Consider the following 22,862-nt stretch of genomic DNA (forward strand, 5'->3'; position numbering starts at 1 on the left):
GCTGGTTTGGGCTTTAAAATTACTAGAAGATCACCTTCTTTGATTTGAATACCTAGTGCCATGTTAAGTTTGTATCTGTACAGAATTAAAGTAGAATGGGCTAAAATATTTTATAGCATACTGTAATTTGTAGGACAGTGGGTTTCAGTATTTGTTAGCTTGAGTGCTTCTTTGCATGTTTATTTTAATAAATTATTTATTTATATGCAGCAAAATGGTTAATAGTTTCAGTAGAGGGGATCCCAAGTAATTCTGTCTCAGTTTCTGTGTTTAGCTGGAATATGGCATACCTGTACTATATTGTGTAATTAATCTTTGTGCATGCTATGATTTTACCTTTCTTTGGTCACCAGATGTCTACCAGAAGAAAGAAGTCTTCTCTATCATCACCTCTTTTATTATTCTATGCCTCGTTCTGCCCCAGCCCTGACATTTTAAAATCAGTCAGCCCAGGAGTGATTTAGAGAGTTGAAAACCTGGAGGTTTTACAGCAGTTTTGACTTATGTATACTTGTCACAATTTGCTTTGCACTGGCAGTAGGCACCTTTGCTAGAAATGGGATTTTGAATTGCTCTCTTTTAACCCAAGCTTTATTTAAGAGAAATAACTGCAGGAAACATCCTGCCTGTGGGTGACTGAGACCTCTGTGCCCTGCAGCAGAGCCAGCTGGTAGGGAGCAGCAGTGGCAGAAGGGTGACTTCAGAAGAGATCTGTGACAGTTTACTTATGTTCAGGAAGACGGATTTCAGTTTCTGTGGTGACTGTCAAAACACTTTAAATGCTTTATCTTTCACTGTAATGATTTGACAAACATCATATTTTCACACACAAGGTTTGGGTGTTTTAAAGTGTTAAAATAAGGCAAAATCCAGGGTTTCAAGTGCACAATAAGAACAATATCAATCATTTATTGTATTGATAGGCAGATTCACTGTTCCTTCACTTAATGTACACAATTGTATTTCACATTGCATAGAGAAAAGAGGAGACAAGCAGGTGAGAAGTTAAATCACTGTGCATGGAGTGGGAGTAAAACAGTGAGAATGAGCTAGCTTAACCTTATTTTAGTTTGTGTGGGTTTTTTTCCCAGCAAGACCCCATCCAGAGCCACCTACTCCTTAACTTTCCAAGGCTCAGCCTGGAAAGAGCCCAAGGCCATTAGGCCATTCCTGAAATGGCATTTATTTGCTTGAGTTCATCTGAGGAATTCAAGGATTCTTTCAGTGGGAGTTAATTGACTATAACCTTGAAGGATTGAACCTCATGGTTTGAGGCATATTGCAAATAAAATACATTTGCTTCCATTTGTTAAACACAGAAATGCATCTGAGAAGTTGTATATAGCTAATCTGCTAACCTAGAATTGCTTCCAAAGCAGTTGTTCACGGAGGCAGCAGTGGTTTATTTGCTTTAGGACAAAACCCAATTTCCTTCCCTCTCCTGTACCTACTGGGAGCAATGGCCTGGACATTCATGAAATTGTCTGGCATAAAATTGGTGTAAAGTAAAAAGGGAGCCAGGCCAAAAAAAAGAAGCAAGAAGCTAGGACTGCTTCATAGTATAGTTTTCATTTTAAAAATACATCTCTAATATAATAAAAAGCTGAGCCCACCATGTAAACTGAGTTACTAAATTGTTATAAAATCTGCACTATTATTTTTTCTTCATTTAGTGTCAAATTTTAATGCTAGTGATACAGACTAGTAATTCACTGTGAGATTCAAGGAGGCACATTTTTTTTTAAAATAGCCAGTTTGTCCTCTACATGGTACAGAAATAAGAATCCAGGAGATACACAAACTAGACACCAATAATCTTAGGATATTAAATTTAATTATAGATTACACAGAATATGATGTAAAAACAGCAATTTACTAGAATAATTATAACCTGCAAAATGTGAAAATAGTTTAGAAAATGGATTGTCATATTCTCTGACACAGCAATAGTCATGAAAGGTACACTTATAATATCATATGTTAATCTGTGTGTTAACTATACTACCTGTCATTTAGCCAGGATTTCAAGACAGATTAAAGGCATTTATTTCTGAAGTGCCTATGTTTAAATTCAGTAAAACAGCTAGATTGAAAACACTATATTTTTATCAACTACTGCATGGAGATCTATTCCAGATAAATGCTTTGTCTATATGCTATGAATTCATAATGAGAAGAGTAATTGTAAGACTTCAGAGAGTACAGACCTGTAAGTGGGTGGTTTGACAACTGAAAATATTTCTTAGTGCCTTATTAAATTTTTGAAATCAGACATACCACTGTATCTTTCCTATTTCAGACCTAGATAATGTTTAATCTGAATTAATGTTTTATATTTAAAAACCCCACATTTATTTGTCATGGGAAAGATATGTGTAGATTTTTTGTTATGTTGTTCAACAAGAAATGTTGCAAGTGTCAAAGGATATGATGACCACAGCAATGTCAGCAGGTTTAATTTTTCTCCAGCCATGTTTATGAAAGCAAAAACCCAACCAAAACCAACCCTGACATATTTAGTTTCTTTTTGAATATACAGACTGGCCCAAACATTCTCTTTATCAATCTTATTGTTACAAAAACTGTACATTACAAACAGTATAGAAACAAACTGAAAGGAATGTGCCACACATCCTGGCTAATTTTCTATATGCAGTTTAAAAATACAGCCTACTCCCTTATAGTGCACAGTTATTGTGTAGAGTACATCACTAGTTAAGTGGACATGATAGAAGAGCTCTAGTTTTCCTCAGCACAGAGAATAAGAGCCAATTCTGCTCGGTAAAGCTTTCCTCCATCAGACAAGGCCATGATGCTTTTCTTGTACGTTGCGAGGTTGGTAATGTCTAATTCCTATTTAAAGAACAGATAATGCTTTATAATCCTGTTTAATTATCAGCATGAACAAGTTTACTTCCAATGGCAGGAAATGAGAAAAAACCCAGGTATTCTCAGCCTGTGCAACACTAACACTAAAATGTTTTTATATATTAGCTTTTTATCCATATGATAGCCACGTGTCAGCTTGCTGCTAGCTGGTGTCTCAGAAGCAAGCAAGCTCTTGACAGTGTCACTGTGTGATCACAACCCCCCAGTTCAGGATTTGCACTGCTATTATTTCCACCACAATTTTTAGTTGTACTTTGACTTCAGGAATTATGACTTAGAAGCTCTATATTTATCTTATTAGGGTGGATTAAAGTGTCCTTAAAATCCAAATTAAATCTAATCTCTAAGGGGAAAGCAGCCCTCTAGGATTACCTTTTTGTTCTTTTCACAGAGATCCTTCAGTAGGGCATCGAGTTCATTTTCATCTATGTAGCCATTGCCATCCTGAAAAATACCATTAAAGATAATTTTAAACATTTATTTTTAATTCCAGAGGTTATGGCTAGTTTTCCACAAATTCAGAAAATAAGTGCCATCAAACTACGCAGTTAATAAAAGCATTTTTTTAATACTTACTTGATCATACATCTCAAAGGCATTATTGAATTCTTTTGCACACATTTTGACACCCTAAATGCCAAAAGGAAAACAAATCCATTAATAACACCAGTTATATATGATGGTGACAGGTTACCTGAAGAATGTGAATATTCATACCTGAAATTTAATAAGAAAATTTTCCTGTACAGGGAGTAGTCTTTGGAGAGAAAAAACACAAAGATCAAAATATTTAACTGTTCCCATTATGGCACTTGTTACATGATATTTGTTGTGAAAAGAAACAGAAGACATACCTGGCCAGTTCAGTAAGCTCCAACTTTCCATCATTGTTTGCATCAAACATCCTGAGCTGAAAGAATATATAATTTTACATTGTTAATCAAAATTAATCAACCTAATGAAGAAAATATTTATTTGGAAAACTTAAATTCAATTAACTTTATCCTGAAATTATGTCCCCAGGTCATGTACGCAGTGAAAAACCTATTGTAAGTAGTGACTAAGTAATTTATAGTAACTAGTTCTACTGCAAAAGGTTGATAAGAAACCAGATGAACAATTCTGATTAACCTATGGTGAGGTAGGTCTTAACCTGCCTACACTGATGAATGTCCTGTATGAGAAATGTCCATGTAATTATTTATAAATAAGAGGAGTGTTGATGTGATAACATTTTCCTTTTGATTTCATGTCATGGTGGGATAAAAGAATCATTGTTCTCTATTCATAAAGATGAAAAAACTGTTGGGTAAAGTGCAATAGAAACCAAGGCATTCAATTCCCTAGACAGAAAATAATAGACATTTCATTCAATTGACTAGGTCTAAGTATTTAAGTAAAGACAATGTTCTCTTACTGTAAAATATTAAAAAAAAAAATAGATGTTGCAGATGATCATATTTTCTTGATGGTATGAAAATGGGAAAATAAATCTCTCCAAATAAGCATAATTAAATTATAGGAATAATTATGTTAATATAATTCCACAAAATAGGTGATTACTCTTTCTAATATTTTTCAATAACTCTACTATTAAAGTGTTTTCCTTTGAGGCCTTGAAAGGAAGAACTCCTGGTACTTGAGAGGCAAAACCAGCTTATAATAGCTATTGGAAGTAGATGGAGTGGTGCTCCTGCATAGGACTTTCTCTTTATTATGAGAGGACTTTCTCATTATTTATGTCGGTATAGTCCCATTTTTCTACTTCCAAACATCATATTGCTCTTGCTGTATAAAAAAGTCATAAAAGCAGCAGACTACAAAACATTGTATTGAAAGCACCACTATCCACACTCCATCCCATCACCTGAAATCACAGTAGTTTTAGATGTAATTTATGGATAAGAGGAAAAGCAACATCCTCTACTGTCACATATACATAAATCTATATCTTTTTAAAGAGAAAACTAATGCAATGCAATGAAAAAAATACCTAATTTCACTTTGTTAATACACAACAAATGACAAAGGATACCAGAAAAAAGTGACCAATTCTACAAAATGTTTATTTCTACACAACACCTTGATTCCTTTTAACACTTCCATCCTTTGCATAAAAGCATTTGCCTTGCATGCATTTCCCATGAATGCAGATTTGCATTTGGGGGAGGTAAGCAGGGGCAGCGTGAAGTGAACTTATTTTGTATTTTGATGGGTTGTTAGTGGCTGGCTGTGCCTGCCAGCAGCTGCTCAGGACTGTGTGCTTTGTATTACCCTTCTGTTTTCTGAGGAGATTATTGGAGAGCTGGGCTTATATTTTTTTCTTAAAAACTAAATTCTTGGTCACTGTGTGTCTCTGCAGAGGCTGGAATTTACAGTTCTCTTTAGGATGAAGGTCAAAAAGCTTCATGAATGAAAATGTTATCTTCACCAGTGAATGAACAGTGACAATTCTGTGTAAATGGTTTATACTGGTAGAATGAACCAGCAGACCTTTTCCAGGAGAAACACAAGTTTTGTTCAGCCATTCTCAAGCCAGTTGGAGGGCTAGTACATCTACCTAGCACAGTTCTGATTTTTAGAAGTATTTAAGGACAAAAACAAGCAGGTAAAACAAAAAATGTAGTGTTACACATTTCCTGAAGACCTGAATTCTGTCTTTTTTTTTCTTGAAAAGCCCATGCAGAAGCCAGTACTGGTCTTTACCATGGAGTACCATAGTGATAGGATGGACAGATTGTCCCAAGGATAGGCTGATTTAAGACCTGGGAAGCAAGAGTTTTCCTACAGCATTTATCTAAAACATCAATTTGTCTTTCTTGAAGCAAGGGGAGAAGGAATGTGTGAGATGTTTGTAAATCTAAAGAAGCCACCATACAGTGGTGGCATTTAAGACAAGAGACAGACACCACAGCACTGTAAGAAGGCAAAACATAGAAAGTAATGCCAAATTAATGTGATCTAAATATAATAATATAATTGTTACAAAATTTTCTCCTGTGAGCTGTGAAGACTTTGGGTTTACAACTAGTGGCACAGAGAAGCAAAACAGAGAAAATACTACGGCATGGTGTGATATTATATAAATACTAAGAAGGTTAAAAATTCCTGGTCTTTTTAAGCAGTACTGAAAACTTCCCATTAAAGCTCTGTAGCTGCAGAAGTGCTTGCAGTGCTGGATGCCACAGTTGTGTCTCTCTTGCAGTGTCATAGTCTGACTGGGACCTGCTGGGTCTCCAAGTCATTTGGAGCCTTTCAGTGGCTAAAGATCAACAGAGTTTGGATTAACCCACTACGTTTGTATATAACCTTACCATTATTTCTGTGTATTCCGATAGCTTTGAGTCTTCAATCTGCTTATTTGCTTTCTGTAATAAATCTTTCAAGAAGCTCTGTTAAAATAAATAGAGTAATAAGTGAATATTTTTCCACAGTATAAAATGTTTGACTTGCTAGCTTCAGATTAAAGTAATGGGGAACAATATTTTACTTCCGCTTTAGTATTTACTACAGAAGTTCCAAATAAGTAGGAAACAATAGTTATTAACAGCTAGGAATATATGCTTCTTTCGATAAGTTCAAGTATATTGTATTTTATTTGGAAAAAGTAATTAATAAAACTTCCTGCATTATATGTCATTTGTTGTTTTGCAAATTTGGAAAATGTTTGGCTTTCAAGTATACTGCTTCTTAATTATCTCTGTCAGTAAACTCAACTAATTAACCTTGGGTCTCCTTGAAAACTTGGATGCCTAATCACTTTTTGCAACATAGGAACAATTTTACAGAAAGGATCAATGATTAATCAAGTTTTGTCCTTGCCTATGGCAGTACCTGATGCTAGAAGTGAACACTGCTTCTTCCTACCTTGTATTTTAAATGTGTGCAGCCAATTTCATTGCATTTTAATAGAATTTGATGTCACATGACTTGAAACATCAGCCATTTTTACTTTAAGGAATAAAATGGTTTCCACCCATTCAGTGTTTTAAGTCCTGTGCTAGATCTGTGACATTAAAAAAGGAAAGATACCAAATTTTATAGCAAGGGCATTACAAGACCTGGTGAAGCACCTAATTCCTGTCATCAGTTGGAGTGTCATTATCTTTGTGGAATTTTTAGCCACATTTCAAGATAGAAAATGGGGGAGCTTTTAAGAAAATATACTTGTACTCCTGAACCTGAATGCAGCCACATCAATAGTCATATGACTAACACCAACTATAGTTCTTTTGGTCTGTTCCCCTCCATGCTGGAGGCCCTTCCTGGTAGCTTGTATAATGAGGAACACAACTGAAATGTCGTGAATGGGTGTTACAGAAGCATGTTTAATCTCATGTGCTTCAAAGGAAAATAGAACTGGAAGGGAAATTAAAAGTCTATTCAGTCCATGTCTCAAGAAAGGATCTGAGCTATTTCCAAACCTTTCCTAAATACAGGCAGTGATGAAGAGTCTGCCTCCCCCTTAGACTACATATTCTACTGCCATTACTATTGTTAGAAAGTTTTCCTGATTTCCAGCTTAAATTTCACTTACAAAGTTGTAAGTGGGTGTACTCCTCCCATAGCAAATCCTTTAAAATGTTTGGGCTTGCCAAGAAATAGTGATCTAAAAATAAAACTCGAATTTATGTCTTATTTTCAGTGTTAAAACGGCCTCTTTCTCTGAGGCAAATGAAACCTCACAGCACAAGAGAGATGAACCATTAGAGATTCAGTTAAAATGTCTTCTTCAGCTGGCCCTCAATCAGCCCTGCCTTTTAAAATCTATTTTAAAATACAGCAGTCAGCAGGCATCGTCTAACAGCTGGAGAGTTCTCAAGATCTAACTCTTCCTGATCCTACCAGCTTCAAATACACCAACCTGGTGCAACCACTCAGGAGAAGAATGGGCTCATCTGCTTGAGGGTTAACCTAAGGTTAAATCCTTAGCAAATGTCACACAGAGACCAAACTCAAAAGAGAAAGTGAAAAGGAAAAAAATGTGAATTTTTTGTCATGAATTCATTTTCTGAACAGAAGAGTTGTAAAGATTTTGGACAGTTTGATCTCCTGATGCTTTATTTAAAGCTTACATAATTCTTCTTTATACCACGTATGGGCAAAATAGTCCAAATTAGATGGAAAAACACTGCTAGGTCATTCTCTTGCTATGAATTGCTTTGATTCCTTTGAATATAAAGCTACAACAATGAATCAAATGCAATAGAACTGTGGAAAATTGCACCTTTCTACTCAGAAAGCTCTTGTATATGAGCATCTCTCCTATGAAGAAAGGTGGAGAAAATTGGGACACTTCAGCTTGGAGATGAGGAGCTTCAGTAGAACATCATCAAAGTATATAAATACTTCAAGGGAGGATGCAAAGAGGATGGAGCTAGGCTATGGACAGGACCGGAGGCAATGGTCACACAAAAGTGAAACACAAAATGTTCCCTCTGAGCATCAGGAAACACATTTTCACTGCAAGGATGACACAGCACTGGCACAGGTTGCCCATGGAGGCTGCGTGGTCTTCTTTCTTGGAGACATTCAAAAGCCATCTGAACAAGATCCTGGGCAACTGGCTCTGGGTGGTCTTGCTCGAGCAGAGGGGTTGGACCATATGACCTCCAGTGGTCCTAACAACCACTCTGTGTTTCTGTGAGACTAACTCAGCGTTGACAAATTGCCAAATGTTGGTTGTGTGACTAGAGAAATAAAATCACTCCAGTTTTAAGATTTCTTAAATGTGCAAGGCTGAGATGGCTAATGGTATAATCTTGATTCTGCCCTTATTTGTGCATATTAAAGCTGATACCAAAATCCTACTAGGTTAACCAAGCAGAGGCAGCACAATTCCACTTGTGTTAGTCTAACAGTATTACAGTGGAAATTGTAGGGTCACATGGTACTTGAGACAGCATAATAATTCCAACAGCACAGTGATTAATAGTAGTAATGCTCTTAAGAAAAAACACAACAAAATAGCTCTTCTCCCTAAGAGACCAAAAAATAACCAGCGTGGCTGTCCGAGGCTCATCTTGCTTTCTTAATCTTTCTTACTTTTAAGCTACCTGTACCCTGAGACACTTGAGACCAACATGGATCTGAATTAAAACATGGTTTAAAAAAACATTGATCAGATCAGAGTTTCACTTTAAATAATTTACTGGCAATAAAAACATCAGCTAATTGTATTGCATTTTTTGTTGTGCTTGAAATGCAAAAACATGCACAAGTGGATATCTGAAGAAAGAGATAGCAGCACAGACTGCAATCCAACACCTGTTCTCATGTCATTCATGCTCATAGATACTGGTTTACCTTAAGTTCCTCTGAATCAATGAAGCCACTGTGGTCGCTGTCATATTTCCTCCATGTCTGCAATCAGAATGTGAATGCTTTAATGGCATGTTTATGGCAAGCAGATCTTGGATGGTTTTACAACAGGCACTTTTCATACTGCACCTGCATGAAATCTTCACTTGACTTTAGCTGCTGGCATCTGAAGAACAACAGGAAATTCTCTTCCGTTGGCAATACCTGAGCAAGCTGTAACAGGATTTAAGAAAGATTAAATTTTGGGTCTTCTTTAGGCCAGCTGAGCTTGTAATAGAACATGAAGCTTTTTTAAAACAGTATTAAATTGTTTGTGCTCATAATGCCATATTGTGGTCCCCTTGGAAGCTTCATCCTGCTAGCTGAAGTGTTTGGAAGATGCCTCTGAAAGGCTTCTGGCTTGCAGCTTTGCCATATTCATCAAGGTCAAACAGAACTGAGGCCTGAGAGAAGGGAATGAGGCAGCACTTTACCAAAAGGGTAGCTGGGGAAAGGGGAAAAAGTCACCCATGCAGAATTAGAATCTGTATTACAATCCATTGAATCAGCAAGAAGGGAAAGTATAACACAAGTATTTATGGAGGATAAGTGCACAGGACAACAAATTAAGAAAGTGAGAAATATTAAGATACCAAGGAAGAGGAAGAAAGAGAGGAGCACTGACATGAGGAATGTGTGTGTAATGTAAATGGTTAAATATAAGGAAAAGTCAGGAGAAAAAAAAGAAAACAGGGAGGGTAAGGGATGACTGTTCTCATTTGTCAGTCACAGAGATGTGTTCAAAAAGAGCTATAAATACCAGAAAGAAATCAAGAGGGCTTTTAGCCCTGCAAAACCGGGGATGGTTCTTCCAATGCCTCTTCTCTACAAAAGGCTTTTTTAAAATCAGACATTATTGTACTGATTATTAAAAATGTTCATTTACTATAACTCAATTTTGGCATGTGACAAATATAGAAGATGGAGAGTATGCTGTATAATTTAATGTAAAATCATGATTTGTTTTTAACAAAGACCCAATATTTTTTTCTGTCCTCAAAATGTACAAAATGTGTTTTGATTAAAAAAAAAAAACTTTTTGCTTGAAGAAAAGACCAGCTGTGCTTACTAGGAAAAGAAAATGGAGAAAGACAGTTTTCTTAGCTGCACTCTTTTATGTAAAATGACATCTGCAGACTTTCTGGAGTCCCATCTTAAAATTTTGATTCAAATTTTTGTTTTTCTGCTTCCATTTCACACCCTCAAATCTTTTGTTCTGCATATTTCAGTGCTGTTGCCTAATTGCTGAGGCTTTTTTATTGCGATCCAGCAGAGCCGTGAGTTCAGCTCTCACCCCACAGACACAACAAAGTTATGGAGACATATCTCTTGTTTGTCTAAAATTATATATGCAAGGAATCAGTTAAATTCTTTTAGTGTTGGTACAGCTGAAAAGATACATCAGAGCACTCTCCTTACAGAAATGGCTCAGCTGATGACAGGCTGTCAGGCCCATCAGAGCCTTCTGAGTGCTTTTGCTAAGTGGCTGAACACGAAACCAAAATCAACTCAAGAAATGCATTTTTGTCAGCAGCTTTCAAAACCTACTCCATTATAAATAGCTTATAGACATGTGGGTAAGTGTATATTTATGTGTACACAATAGCTAAATGTGTGTAACTTAGTCCTGTTTTATGAAAAAGTCTTTATTTCTCTCATGACAGAAGAGCGTTGATTTTTAGGGTACATTCCTATTAAACAGCAAACGTTGAATGGAAGAACTGTTTAGAATAAAAAGCAGAGCTTGGGAGAAGGGACTAATTATGACCATGGCAAAGGGTTTGCTTGTGTGGAAAATATAAATAAGATGTCATTCAATGACATGGCTAACTCCCGTGGATTTTGCAAGGGCACTGTAAAATAGTAACTGTCCAAAGGATCATTAGCAGCTTATTAACAGTACCAAACTGTATTTGAGATACAGCATATATTACCTCTGGAAGAAAATTACCTTATTTTAAGCTATACCTCTCACCCTTTGTAAGTCTCAGGGGAAAGTATTAAATTGCTTTTTGTGGAAAACTCTGCAGTATTAGGGGATGAGGAGATTGTATGGAAACTGGTTCAACATCACAGTCCCAGTTTTATACCACTACCAAGAAGAAAGATGGAAACCTGGTGCTAATTTAAGTGATGACTTCCTTGTGGGGATAGGCATAGGGGGCCTTTGTTAGCATGTTTGAGTAAGAGTGCAGACCACTGTGAATCCGTGTGTGGCAGCAATAGTAATTTAGTGAGCTTCGTTGCTTTTATGGAGAAGGTTTGTTATCTGTGGATCACAAATAATAGGGGACAACTGCAAAGCCTGAGACTGGTTTGACTCCTCTTTGCTCAGCTGCAGGCTGAGGTGTGTCTTTATACATTACCTAGCAGAAAAAATACTCTCAGTACCTAAAACAGTATCAGGACTATTTTCTAGACATCTTTCTCTAAGTAAATTCAGTTGATATTTAATGCTGTTTAAAATTCCTTTCACCTAATACAGTGAATTTGCTCTTTAAAATCCTGTAATAGAGCATGGGAGTACAAAGAATATTTTAGGCTAATAAGTAGTCATTTTTATGGCAGCAGTAATCTTCAAATTATTTGAATGTGGAATTACCGCAGCTCTGAGTTTTGAAGCCTTGGGTTTCACAGCCACGTTTTAGTGAAAGCATTGGTCTGAATGAGTACAAAAGGTGAATTAAAGGTCTCTTACACAATGGAACGAAAGTGGGCAGGTCAGGCTCTGCCTTTAGCTGGAGGACACTGGATAATAGCCAGTGAACTAACTGCAGAGTGCTTGCAAAGACAGAATCAACACTTAATCTGAGCTGAAAATCCACTCCCTCCTCTGTGAAGCCACCCAAGCGTCCTCTTTATCTCAGTCAACAGACCTTTCCTGAAAACTCATTATTCTCTAGCACATTCTTCGTCAGATGCTGGGTGTTCATTATGAGGGCTGGGAGTCTGAATGGCTTTACATAAGTTATTTTAAACAGCATTCACACAATTTTCAGAAAAAATATTGACGTGCTATGTAAATGGGAGCAATCTGGAATTACTGGATAAATTTTTTTTTTTTTTAATAAGGAAGGAGAATCAAGTCCAAATACCATCTTTAATATCACACGGCTCTGCACGTACAACACATTTCATGAGTCCCATCAGCAGTTTCCAAATCAAGCTTCATGCTGATGTAGGTGAAATAAAATATAGCTATTGAGTTTGGAAACTGCTATATTAAGGGAGAAAGTCCCTTCAGTCACTGGACTCCGTACTATCACTATTCAATTGCTTCCGTGGATGCTGAGCATGCTTGGCACTTCACTGGGGGTGGTGAGCCATATCAGACCCTATTGGATTTGCTCATCTTTACTCATTAAGGCAATATCAGAATCAGATTTAGAATTCGATAGGTAAAATTTCCAGTTCTTTTTTCTAAGTGAAGAAGCAGTCTTTTTCAGACACTGTTCACACATTCTACTTGCATCCAGTGCTTGCTATACACACATTCAAAAATACTATATTAAATGGAATTCTTCAATAACAAATAAATAAGCATTTTTTAGTCCAAAACCAAACAATTTGTTATACCAAATAGACACTACTTCTTTCTAGATGCAAAGCTATTTGATCAATGCTAAGTATTGTCAAAAGATGCACTTTTAAAAACCAGTTGTAGCTGCAAGTGAAACAAACTGCTCATATTTCTATGATAGCTTAGTCATAATTGCATATGCCTTTAAACAAGTATATAAAATTCAGACATATGACAAAGGAAAAAAGGTATCTTGATCTATTGTATCAGAGGTGATACTTTCTATTGACTTTTACAGATTCTATTCAGTCCTCTATTTTTAAATTAGATACTGACCCAAAGCTGGTCACTGTAGAAATTTTGCAGGCCTGGCTTGTTTCCAGCTGTTTCTTAATTAGCTCTCTAGGTCAGATTTCTTATTATCAGGAAAAAATATAATTTGGTAATAAAACTGCAGTCTCACTGCACTCAGAGTGACATAAATGAGATGATGATTTAAGCTCAGAGAAACGACTTCTCAAACTGTAACCCCACAACCCCCCAAACTCTCCTTTTTCACTTGCAGTGCTGAAGAGTGAAAGTGAGAGCAAACACAATGGTTTCCCCCTTCCTAGCAAAATTGTCTAAATTATACAGCTGTTGAGCAGTTGTACAAGGAGATGTTGGTTATCTTCAGCCTCTTCAGAAAGTGGGAGTAAGGAATGTGAGAATTTTCTGCCTGGGATTGTTTCAAAGTACCAGCAAGGAAATCTTAAGAAATTCTAATCTTCCTTTGGATCACAATTACTATTAAAATTTTGTTTACATCTAACATGATTAAAATGCTGACTTACCATATATGGGTTTTATTAGGATAGGCTACATACAGTGACTGCACAATTGAGTTCACTCGAATGTTACCATCACTATTAGGAATGGTGACAGATTACTAGTTCAAAATCACAGGTAGCACTACATCATGTTACTTTTTGCAATTTAACTTCCTAAAATAGAACTCTTACCTGCTTTGTAGAAAACTAAATTACTGTTGATGCTTATTTGTACTGAATAAAGAGAGAGAAGTTAATTTACTTGTGGTGAAATGTCTGAAGAGCAGTAAGGAATACATTACTTTTTGTTAATGAAAGAACTCCTTTAGTGAAAAAAAAAAGATCTTAAGAGACAGGAAAAAATATTCTGTGTATCTAAAAATCCAAGGTGTTGACATATGCTCTCATTGTTCTGTGCTAAACATATTTTCTTCAAGTAAAGTTACAAAGTAACTGTCTTACCTCGACTATTCCTATTTTTCCATCAGTAGATTTCCCGTATTGGTCCACAAAAGCTTTCATTTCAGGTGTTAAATCCTACAAAGTTACAATGATAGAATCATTACTTTAAAATACAAACAACATATGCAAACTTACTTGAATAATCAATTAGTTGCAAAATAATATACTATATTTAATGAATCAACACTCACACATTGCAGTGAAGTTTAATGAAAACGAGCATTGGTTTTTTTTATAAGTAATGTCATCGTGATAAATTTTACTTCCTAGGGTATTATAGCCAGTGTGAATGATTTGGATCTAAATACTTGGAACTCTATTTTGGTTTACAGAGAGAAAAAATTATAAAGACAGATGTGTTGGAAGATGTGTCTAACAGCTCCTTTTTTTAAGAGGGTGACAGTGAAGTTCATAAGCAATTATTAGTCCATTTTCTCAGTTTTCATTTTTAAATTAGTAACTTGAAGGCAGTGAGGAATCTTTCAAAATAAGGAAAAAAATCAATATAATACATCTGAACACCAAAATAGTCTTTTCATGTCTTTGAGTGGATTTTTCCTGAACAATGGATGCTATTTTAGTCTTAAAAGAACTCATCACAATATCATGTTTTTCACTGTTTAGTATTTGGTTATCATGGAAACAGAGTCAAAATGTCACAGTTTAAATGTAGAGGGAGATTTAGGAGAGACAAAACTTTAAGCAGTACCTTAAATCTGACAGAATAAAGCCATCATTCTTATTCCTATAAATTGTGGTCCTTGCTATACATCTGTTCTCTAAAGACTATCCTTATTCTACACTGTGGTAAAAGGTGCCAGCCTTGGAATAAATATCTAAATATTTGTTTTCATACTTCAACTTGACCTGCCTTGCATTGATATGAGTTGCAATTAATCTTCAATACTAATTACACTTTTAATTTTCATTGTATCTCTTATAGGTGGAAGTGAATGAAATCATGCAGCAAGAATAGGGTTATGGTTATATTAAAACAATGGACAATTCCACAGTTATAGAAGAAAATACATCAGACTTTGGAAATTAAAGGTTTGGTTGTTATAATAGATCTGATTATATAGGACCTAAGTGATTTTCTCACTGGAGACACAGGGAATCTCAGCTCTACAAAGTCTGTTGTAGCTTGTCCCAAATTTCACCTGCCAAAGCTAACTAAAATGTCAGTTCCTTGTAGCTGATACAGTCACGGCCTAGTATCCTATTTCTGTGAAAGTCATCCATGGCAGGTTAGTAATTTGCCATGGCTTTAATTAGAGATGTGGTTATTAATATAATGGACTTCAAAGTCACCTTTCATCTAATGATCCCAAAGTGGGGACAAGTTTGCTTAGCAGATAGAATGGAGAATTAGACGCTTGGATTTTAATTAGTCCTGGTTAAATATTTTACTAATCTTTCTAATAGCAGCTCTGCAGTGCCAGACAGTGTCCAGCCATTGAAGGAGGCACAGTTGATTACAGGTTAAACAAAACAGGAAACTTGTCTTCTAGTTAATAATTCAGAAGTGATGGCAAGTTTTTGGTCTTCTCATGACTTCACCTGGTCATGAGATGCTTGAGGAGTTATTTGAGTTATGTTATTCAAATAAATATTTTTGGTCAAAAAAGCTTGCCTAAATTTAACCAAGTCTAGTCCTAAGCCTGATACAGATCCAGTACTCAGTTTTTGAAATGAAGAAACTGTCCCCTCACACCTCAGCCAGACACCTCAGAAAAGACATTTGTCCAACAAGTGGAAAAAAATAGGGTTTTTTTATATGATTTGAAAATATAAGGATAGTTGACACTAAAGAAACGCTTATATGACTGTAAGCTAAATCACATATCTCTGTGGAGAAATATTGTCATTATCTATACATGCAGGGAAAATGAGAAACAGATGTGGAATGGCTCAGCCAAGATCCACATATTGACACTTTATCAACCTTGGCATTAGTCACTTATACCCCAGAGTTTCTTTTGGCAATTGGTACACCCAAATAGAGAATACACTGCATAAACAGAGGTCACAATAAATGGAAGTTTATATATAGTGTTTATATACTTTTCTAGCTTTTACCTTTAGAAAAGAGGCAGTTCTTTTAACATGGCTGCAATTACACCAGATCAATTCACAATCTACCATACTGCATGAAGCAAAAAGGCCTAATTGTTACCAAAGCCCAAGTGCTAAAACTTCTGAGTAGACTTTTTCCCCTTTCAGGTGGGCTAGCCTGAATCAAGTTGCATGCTACCGCTCTGTCTGAGAAAAAGCAGCTGTGAAAGTACAGGCTTATTGAGTGGATTAATACAAGGATTAGCATTAGAACATAATTATAACATTTCTGTAGTTGGGAAGAATACTGGGAAACATTAAACCATCCTATTTGATGACAGAATCAATGTGATTCTTTAATGCATATGGCATGACTGATGTAAAATCCTGCTACAAAGAATGCATAATTGAATATTTCAAAAATAGTGAGCTGGAGAGTGACCTGAAATGCAGAAGTTAATGATGACAAAGAAGCTTTGGGGTGTTAAAAGAAGGACAGACAAGGAAAAGACATATAACCCACTCTAGTTTCTCAATGTGTCCCTTCTGGCAAAAGAATAGACATTCAAAGGTACTGTATTAATATGCCGTGAGAAAAGAAATGAACTAATGAGATGCTTGTTCAGTAAATGAGCCTTTAAATGCAAGAATCAGGCTAGATTTGAAACCTAAGGTGACATATAGCAGTACTCCAGAGCCCACAGACCAAGTGCTGAATTTGGTGTTGCTGCTGTAGATTGCTCTTTTCAGCAGAACATTCCAAAGCTAGGTTTGAATCAGAGAAATGGGATGAAAAAACTTAAACACCTGAGCATTTTTAAAATGCACTGTGAGATAATGGCAGGGCTATTTAAAAACCCCCACATATATTATAAAATTTGTAGCAGATAAGATTAATCCTGCAAGGCTTTATGTGTCGTTTTGAGTAGGCTATGTTTTTAAGAAATGCACGCTTGCTTTGAGAGAGGAAAGATCCTGACCTTAAAATGATAAATATTTTTGTCCTTGAGGTTTTAATTAATTTTTTAACTACTGAATAATATATTAGCATTTCTACCAACAATGTCATTCATACTAAATATAAAGAGGCTTTAATATATTCTTTTTACTGGGCATACTGAAGTTTTAGTATAGAAGAGAGATTTGTTCTGTTGCAGTACTTGAAATGTATTGGAGTTGTGTTTAATCTTTTCTGTGAAAGAAGTAGACTTTTTCCCTCTAAAAAACCCACATTTCTTTCCCAATTTTCTGTTTTGTTTTGGTTTTTAACTCTAGTTTTGCTTTATTTTTTTTTTAATTTTAGTTTGAACTTAAACTCATGACAATGAGAGCCTACACCACTCTCTCTAACAAGAATTAACTGGTACCTAGACTGCAATAACGTTAGAGGCATTGCTGGGAGACAGATTTTCATGTGTGTAAAGCTTGTACTCATACAATTAACAAGATACATTTTTCCACCGAAAAAAATTAAGATTCATAACAATTGTTTTTTTCTGCATTTAGTTCTAAAATATACAAGAACTTTTAAAGTTAAATATTGAAAAGCTATTTCTCAGTTTGCAGGCATTGTTATTATGAGGCATAAATCTATTTCCTCCATGCACATAACTTACAGTTAAATTATAATTTTTTTCTGTTTCTTCAGGAGTCTTTTAGCAATTATTCATTTAGACAGATTCCATTTAGTCATATATTGGGGTTTGATGCTAAAAGTGGCTATGTCTTTGTGAGGAATCTTTAATTCCTTCCTTTCTCCCCCTTTTAGTCTCCCCACATAAGAATAGTTTGGAGGAAATTAATAATTAATGTTTCGATAACTCACACACAGAAGCATTTGAAAACACTTTCAAAAACTTTGCTGTCTCTCTGAGCCATTGAAACAGCCAGGATTTGGTACTCATACTCCCAATGAAGAGCAAAAAGGGTTTAGGAGTCGTCTGCAGATCTATTTAGTGACCACCAAGGGGCAGAAACGCATTTCAGCCCGTGCTGCCCATTAGGTGCGAAATAAAAACAGAGTCCAACTACCCTGAGGTGTTGGGTTTTTTCTTTTCCTCTTTTTTTTTTTCATCTTTTTTCTTTTCCTCTTTTTTTTTTTCCTCTTTTCTTTTTTTTTCCCTCCAGTTTTTGTAAGAGTGCATATCTGGATCAGATAAGATTAATTGCAATGGGGTAAGGTCCCATCCAAGAGGAAAAGACAGCATCCACACATTTCTTTTCTTTTTAAGTACTGTCAGAAGTATCAGCCTGTAGCCTGGCGAGGTATGAACGGGACCTGCTCTGCAGGGAGGAGGACTCTGGTTTCACCTTTCCAAAGCGGATGATTTATCTGATTTACAATCTGCTCATTTCTAACCAAGCAACTTCCCTTTTCCCGCTGTGGCAGGTGTATGAACAGCGTGATGGCAAGAGAGAATAGAAGGAAGGGGGGCACTGGAGTTTGCTCAAGAGAACTCTTCTTTCCCGGAGAAGATGGAAAAGTGGGGCAAAACATTAACCTACCAAGCCTGCCTTCTTCCGTGCCTGCTGCAGCTCCTGGATGAAGTTTTGTAGCTCCTTCCCGTCCATGAACCCATTGCCTACAACAGAAAGAGTTACGCTCGCCGTCATCGCTCCCTCCTGACTCTCTCCGCTCTCCAGCGCCGGCAGGAGGGTCTCCGCCCCGGCTGCTCCCTCCCGGCGAGCGGCTCCCCGCGCCTCTCCCTGCACCGACCCCAGCCCTGACGGCTCCGGGGCTTTGCCCGGGGCTGCGGGTGGGGACGGGACGGGCCGGGCCGGGCCGGGCGGGGAGCGGCGCGGTCCCCCCAGCCTCCCAAGGCTCGCCCCCCTCGCCCCCCGCGCCCCGCCGCCCCGAGGGAAAGGAGTCACCGTCGGAGTCGTAGTGGTGCCAGATCTCGAAGAACTGGGCGGCCGAGATCTCCACGCCCTGCAGGTGGGTCTCCGCCGTCATGGTGGGCGCGGGAGGCGGCGGGGGGAGGGCGCTGTCCGCGGTCCTGACTTGACTCTGACCGCGGCCGGCGCGGCGACAACGGCGGCGGCTCCGACGGCTCCTCCCGCCGCCGCCCCGCCGAGGGCTATTTATGAGGCCGTCCCGGCCGGGCCACTCCCCCCGGCGCTGCCCTCCCTCTCCGCGGGCCCTTCGCGCCCTCCCCGCCCTGCGCGGGGGGGCAGGGGTCTCCCGACGGCGGCACGGCGGCTGCGGCCAGCCCGGCGGCGGAGCCCTCGGGAACAGACACCCCTCGACGTGGGAGGCAGCGAGGGATGGGGAGGGTGTGTGGGTGCCGGGCGGGGAGCCCCGAGCAGAGAGCAGCGCTGAGCGACCCGGGAGTTACTGCGCATCGCTTTCCGCCGTGAGCGTGCCCGTGAGAGCGGCGATGGATGGCGAGCACAGCCTCCCTGTTTAGCCGTGGGGTTTCCATGTGGTAGAGGTCCTGAGTTTTAGAGCGTGACTTGTAGCAGCTCAGGATGTCCCGGTACAAGAAAATAAACACTTGGGGCACCATGTGAGGTGCAAGGAACTCGTTTGTCACTGCTCCGTCCCCAATCCAAACCTGCAGACGGTTTTGCACAGAGCTGAACTCTGAAGAGCTCTGCAACCCTTTAACCTGATATTCCCTCTGAGATACGATGGGATATTGAGACATCCATATTGAGACAGTATAGAAACAGTGCAGAGGCATGAGGGATAGTACCACAGTCTGCTCTGACTGAGCAAGAGCTTTATTTTGGTGGAACAGCTTTGGAGACTTGCCCCCCTATGGCAGAGAGTTGGAGGGAGGGGACAGAGAAGCTTACAAAAATCTTCCTTCTGTAGTGGGTTCTCTACTGGTAATGCTGACTAAGTCCCTTCTGGGATGACTCATTTTAGTCATTAGGGCTACCTTGGTACTCTGAAGCACTGAAACTGCCTTCCAGCAGCATTCCTCAGATACTACAGTAAATTACGATGGTTTCATGGTCAAGCTGGCTGACACGACATTGCCAAATACAGTAGGTAGTATGGTAAGGATGAGAGATGTAAACAGCTGGGAAACCCAGGAATCTCCATGTGTTATGTGATCGGCATGAGTACCAGTAGGACAATAGTATGTTAGGCCTCCCATAGCGTGAGCATAAAAAATAATGGGATAATGCAGAAGACAGCAAAATGCCAGTGGGGATGGATAACCCAACACGACGAGAGGGGGATGTTTAGTTAAAGGCTGACATGTTGTGAGAGGGATTTCAGGAGATTGGGTGGCTGAAATCTTGTATGCATTATGGAACAAGATGTGGGCATAGTGATTAAGTAATCATGAGACCTTATACTTGATTCCATCCATCTTTCCATTCTCTTGTTTCTCCACCTGTTATGTGCAGCCATCTCTCCTTCTGCCGCTGCTGTTTGGCTGTGAGTTCTTCAAGAGATGCACCAGGTTGGCTTGTGTTTTTTTAGCTGCTGAGCAAAGCAGCAGCTAAGAGAAAAGACACAAGAATCTGATAATTAATCTCTTCAGTTCAAAATATTTTTATTAGTGAAAAATGTTTAGAATAGCTTTGCTGCCACAAATACCTATATGCTTGCAAAAGGACTGAAGAAATTTTAATATTTCCTTACAATCAAGCTCTGTGTTTCACCATGTGAAAAAGAAGCAAAAAATCATGACTGGGCCAATTTCCCATCTAGAAACCATTTTGCAGGCATGGCTTTCTCAGAGAAGGAGACTTCAGTGGGAGCCATATCCTGAAATTTTTGTAATCTGCCTACATCTTGTCTTGAAAACAAAAATCTGAACCTAAGACATTTCCATAAAGTAACAATAATGACCAAAAAAGAGAAAATTCAGGAGGCTTATTTTTACAAGGAGCAAGGACATGGAACAGCTCTGGCCTTGACAAATGGAAGCACAGTGAATTGAGCCTGGGATTATTCTTTGTACTTGGAAAAAACAATGGGGTGCCAGTGACGCAAGGACACTGGAAGGAGACAAAGGTGGAACTAGCATTTCCTTCATTTTTAGATAGAAGATGTCTGTGCCAGTGAGGCAACTTCTTACACGCCAAGCGTATTGAATTACCCTGTCCAGTGCAGAATTTCAGCTTCCAGCAAGCCTGCAGGAAAAGAAACCAAGTAATGAACCTGTTTCAACAGACCTCTGACTTGCATCTGATGTTGATTTGCTCCTTGCTGCTTACCATTTTCCAATGGCACATCACATCTTGTTCTTGTTCCTCTTCCCTGACCCAGAAGACTGGATCTGAATAGGAGCGAAGAATTTACGTGTTTTGGGGCCAGATCAACGTTGTTCATCTGATTGTTCAGACTTTTAAACGAACAGGAGCTGCAGTGTTTGCATTTTCAAAAGTTCTCAGAATAAAATATTTTACATAGGTCATATGTGGCCAGGAGGATTTAAAAGAAGTCTCACATGAACTTTTGCTGCTTCTCCCCATAATTGTATAACTGAATGCAGACGATTTGACATGTTGACCTCTCACTATGCTAACATCTACAAAATCAGTATTGGCTACAGAGCATTTATGCATCTTTGTGTGTTCTTTCTAAAACAGTAGATCAAGGTGAGTGGGTTTCTGAGTTCTCACTGCTGCACTTGACATGATCCTTCTGCACAGGCATAAAAGTAGCAGACATTTCTGTGCAAAAATAATCACTTATGTAACTAACTGCACACCATATTTTTATGATTAATGAATAACCAAGCCAGCATTCATATTTAATCCCACTGGACTCTGCTTATGCAAAACTAAATCGGAAACTGGTCATTTCAATTCAAGAAGCTATTAATTTCCATTGAAAGAGGAAGCACTGGCAAAGATTTAAAAATGTAGATATATACAGGATGTGATCCATAACCCAATGAAGTCCATGCAAACCTTCCCAGTGATTTTAAGGGCTTTATGCAAGGACAAAATTCTTCCTATTTTCAGAAATTATATGTATGATGATAAGCATATATACACATTGATGAATGAATTACTTTATTGAGAAGCCTAAGCCTTGTCATTCATTTTAACGAGAGCTACATGAACCAGATCCATATCTGGCAGAAATCAGAAAAGCTATGGTGAATCCAGCTGGGAATTTTAGCCAGTATCTAAATGACAATGATTTTCTTTGAAAACATTTGTTGTTCAAATGTTTTTTGGTTAGTTTTGGGTTTTTTGGGTTTTGTGGTTTTTTTGTTTCGTTTGGTTTGGTTTGGTTTTTTAGTGGTTTTTTTCTGATACTCCTTAGCTCTGACTACCACGACTTCTGTCTTCACTCTCAGGAAATCACCTAATGGTAATAGGGTTTCCAAGGGTTTCTCAAGATGTGTGGAAATCAAACATGCCAATTATAACCTGGAATAGCCCCCAGATAAATAACAGGGCAAGTAATTCACAGTCAGAAAACACAAATATTTAAGCGTCATGTGAAGTATCACAAATTTGATTTTTTGAGCAGAGATCAAAAGAGACACAAATGTAAGAACTTCCAAATGAACATGTCCTACACAAATGGCGCAAAAGCTCCACAAGGACCATAGAAGTTGTTTATTTAGCTATTCGCAGTCCAACGTCAGAAGTTATGTCAAAGGCAGAGATCGTTGTGTCACCTCTCTTCTGAAAGACCAAATTCTTGTGTGATACAGAGGTGTGACTGGATTTGCCTTATGGATTTCTTCTTTCCTATCAGATCCTTAGTGATTATTAGCAGCACAGTCATTCCTGAAAGATGTGGAAGGAAATTTTGGTCTTTGGCTGGCTGAACCAAAAGTAGTATG

At 38.1% G+C, this 22,862-nt stretch overlaps 1 protein-coding gene across 1 annotated transcript; it reads right to left on the bottom strand.

Moving 5' to 3' along the window:
- Window positions 1–1,817: 1,817 nt before the first annotated feature.
- CALB1 (calbindin 1) lies at window positions 1,818–19,162 on the bottom strand. The gene is made up of 11 exons (XM_085053168.1): window positions 18,967–19,162; window positions 18,601–18,677; window positions 14,041–14,115; window positions 9,340–9,423; window positions 9,196–9,252; window positions 6,204–6,281; window positions 3,744–3,799; window positions 3,607–3,646; window positions 3,466–3,519; window positions 3,262–3,333; window positions 1,818–2,853 (listed from the first exon to the last, which is right to left on the bottom strand). Exons 1-11 carry the CDS (start codon window positions 19,046–19,048, stop codon window positions 2,740–2,742), a joined length of 789 nt encoding a protein of 262 aa, XP_084909294.1. The 5' UTR covers window positions 19,049–19,162; the 3' UTR covers window positions 1,818–2,739.
- Window positions 19,163–22,862: the final 3,700 nt, after the last annotated feature.

The sequence above is a fragment of the Lichenostomus cassidix genome, chromosome 2 (assembly GCF_008360975.1).
Source record: "Lichenostomus cassidix isolate B80296 chromosome 2, HeHo_3.0, whole genome shotgun sequence".
Classification (NCBI taxonomy): Eukaryota; Metazoa; Chordata; class Aves; order Passeriformes; family Meliphagidae; genus Lichenostomus; species Lichenostomus cassidix.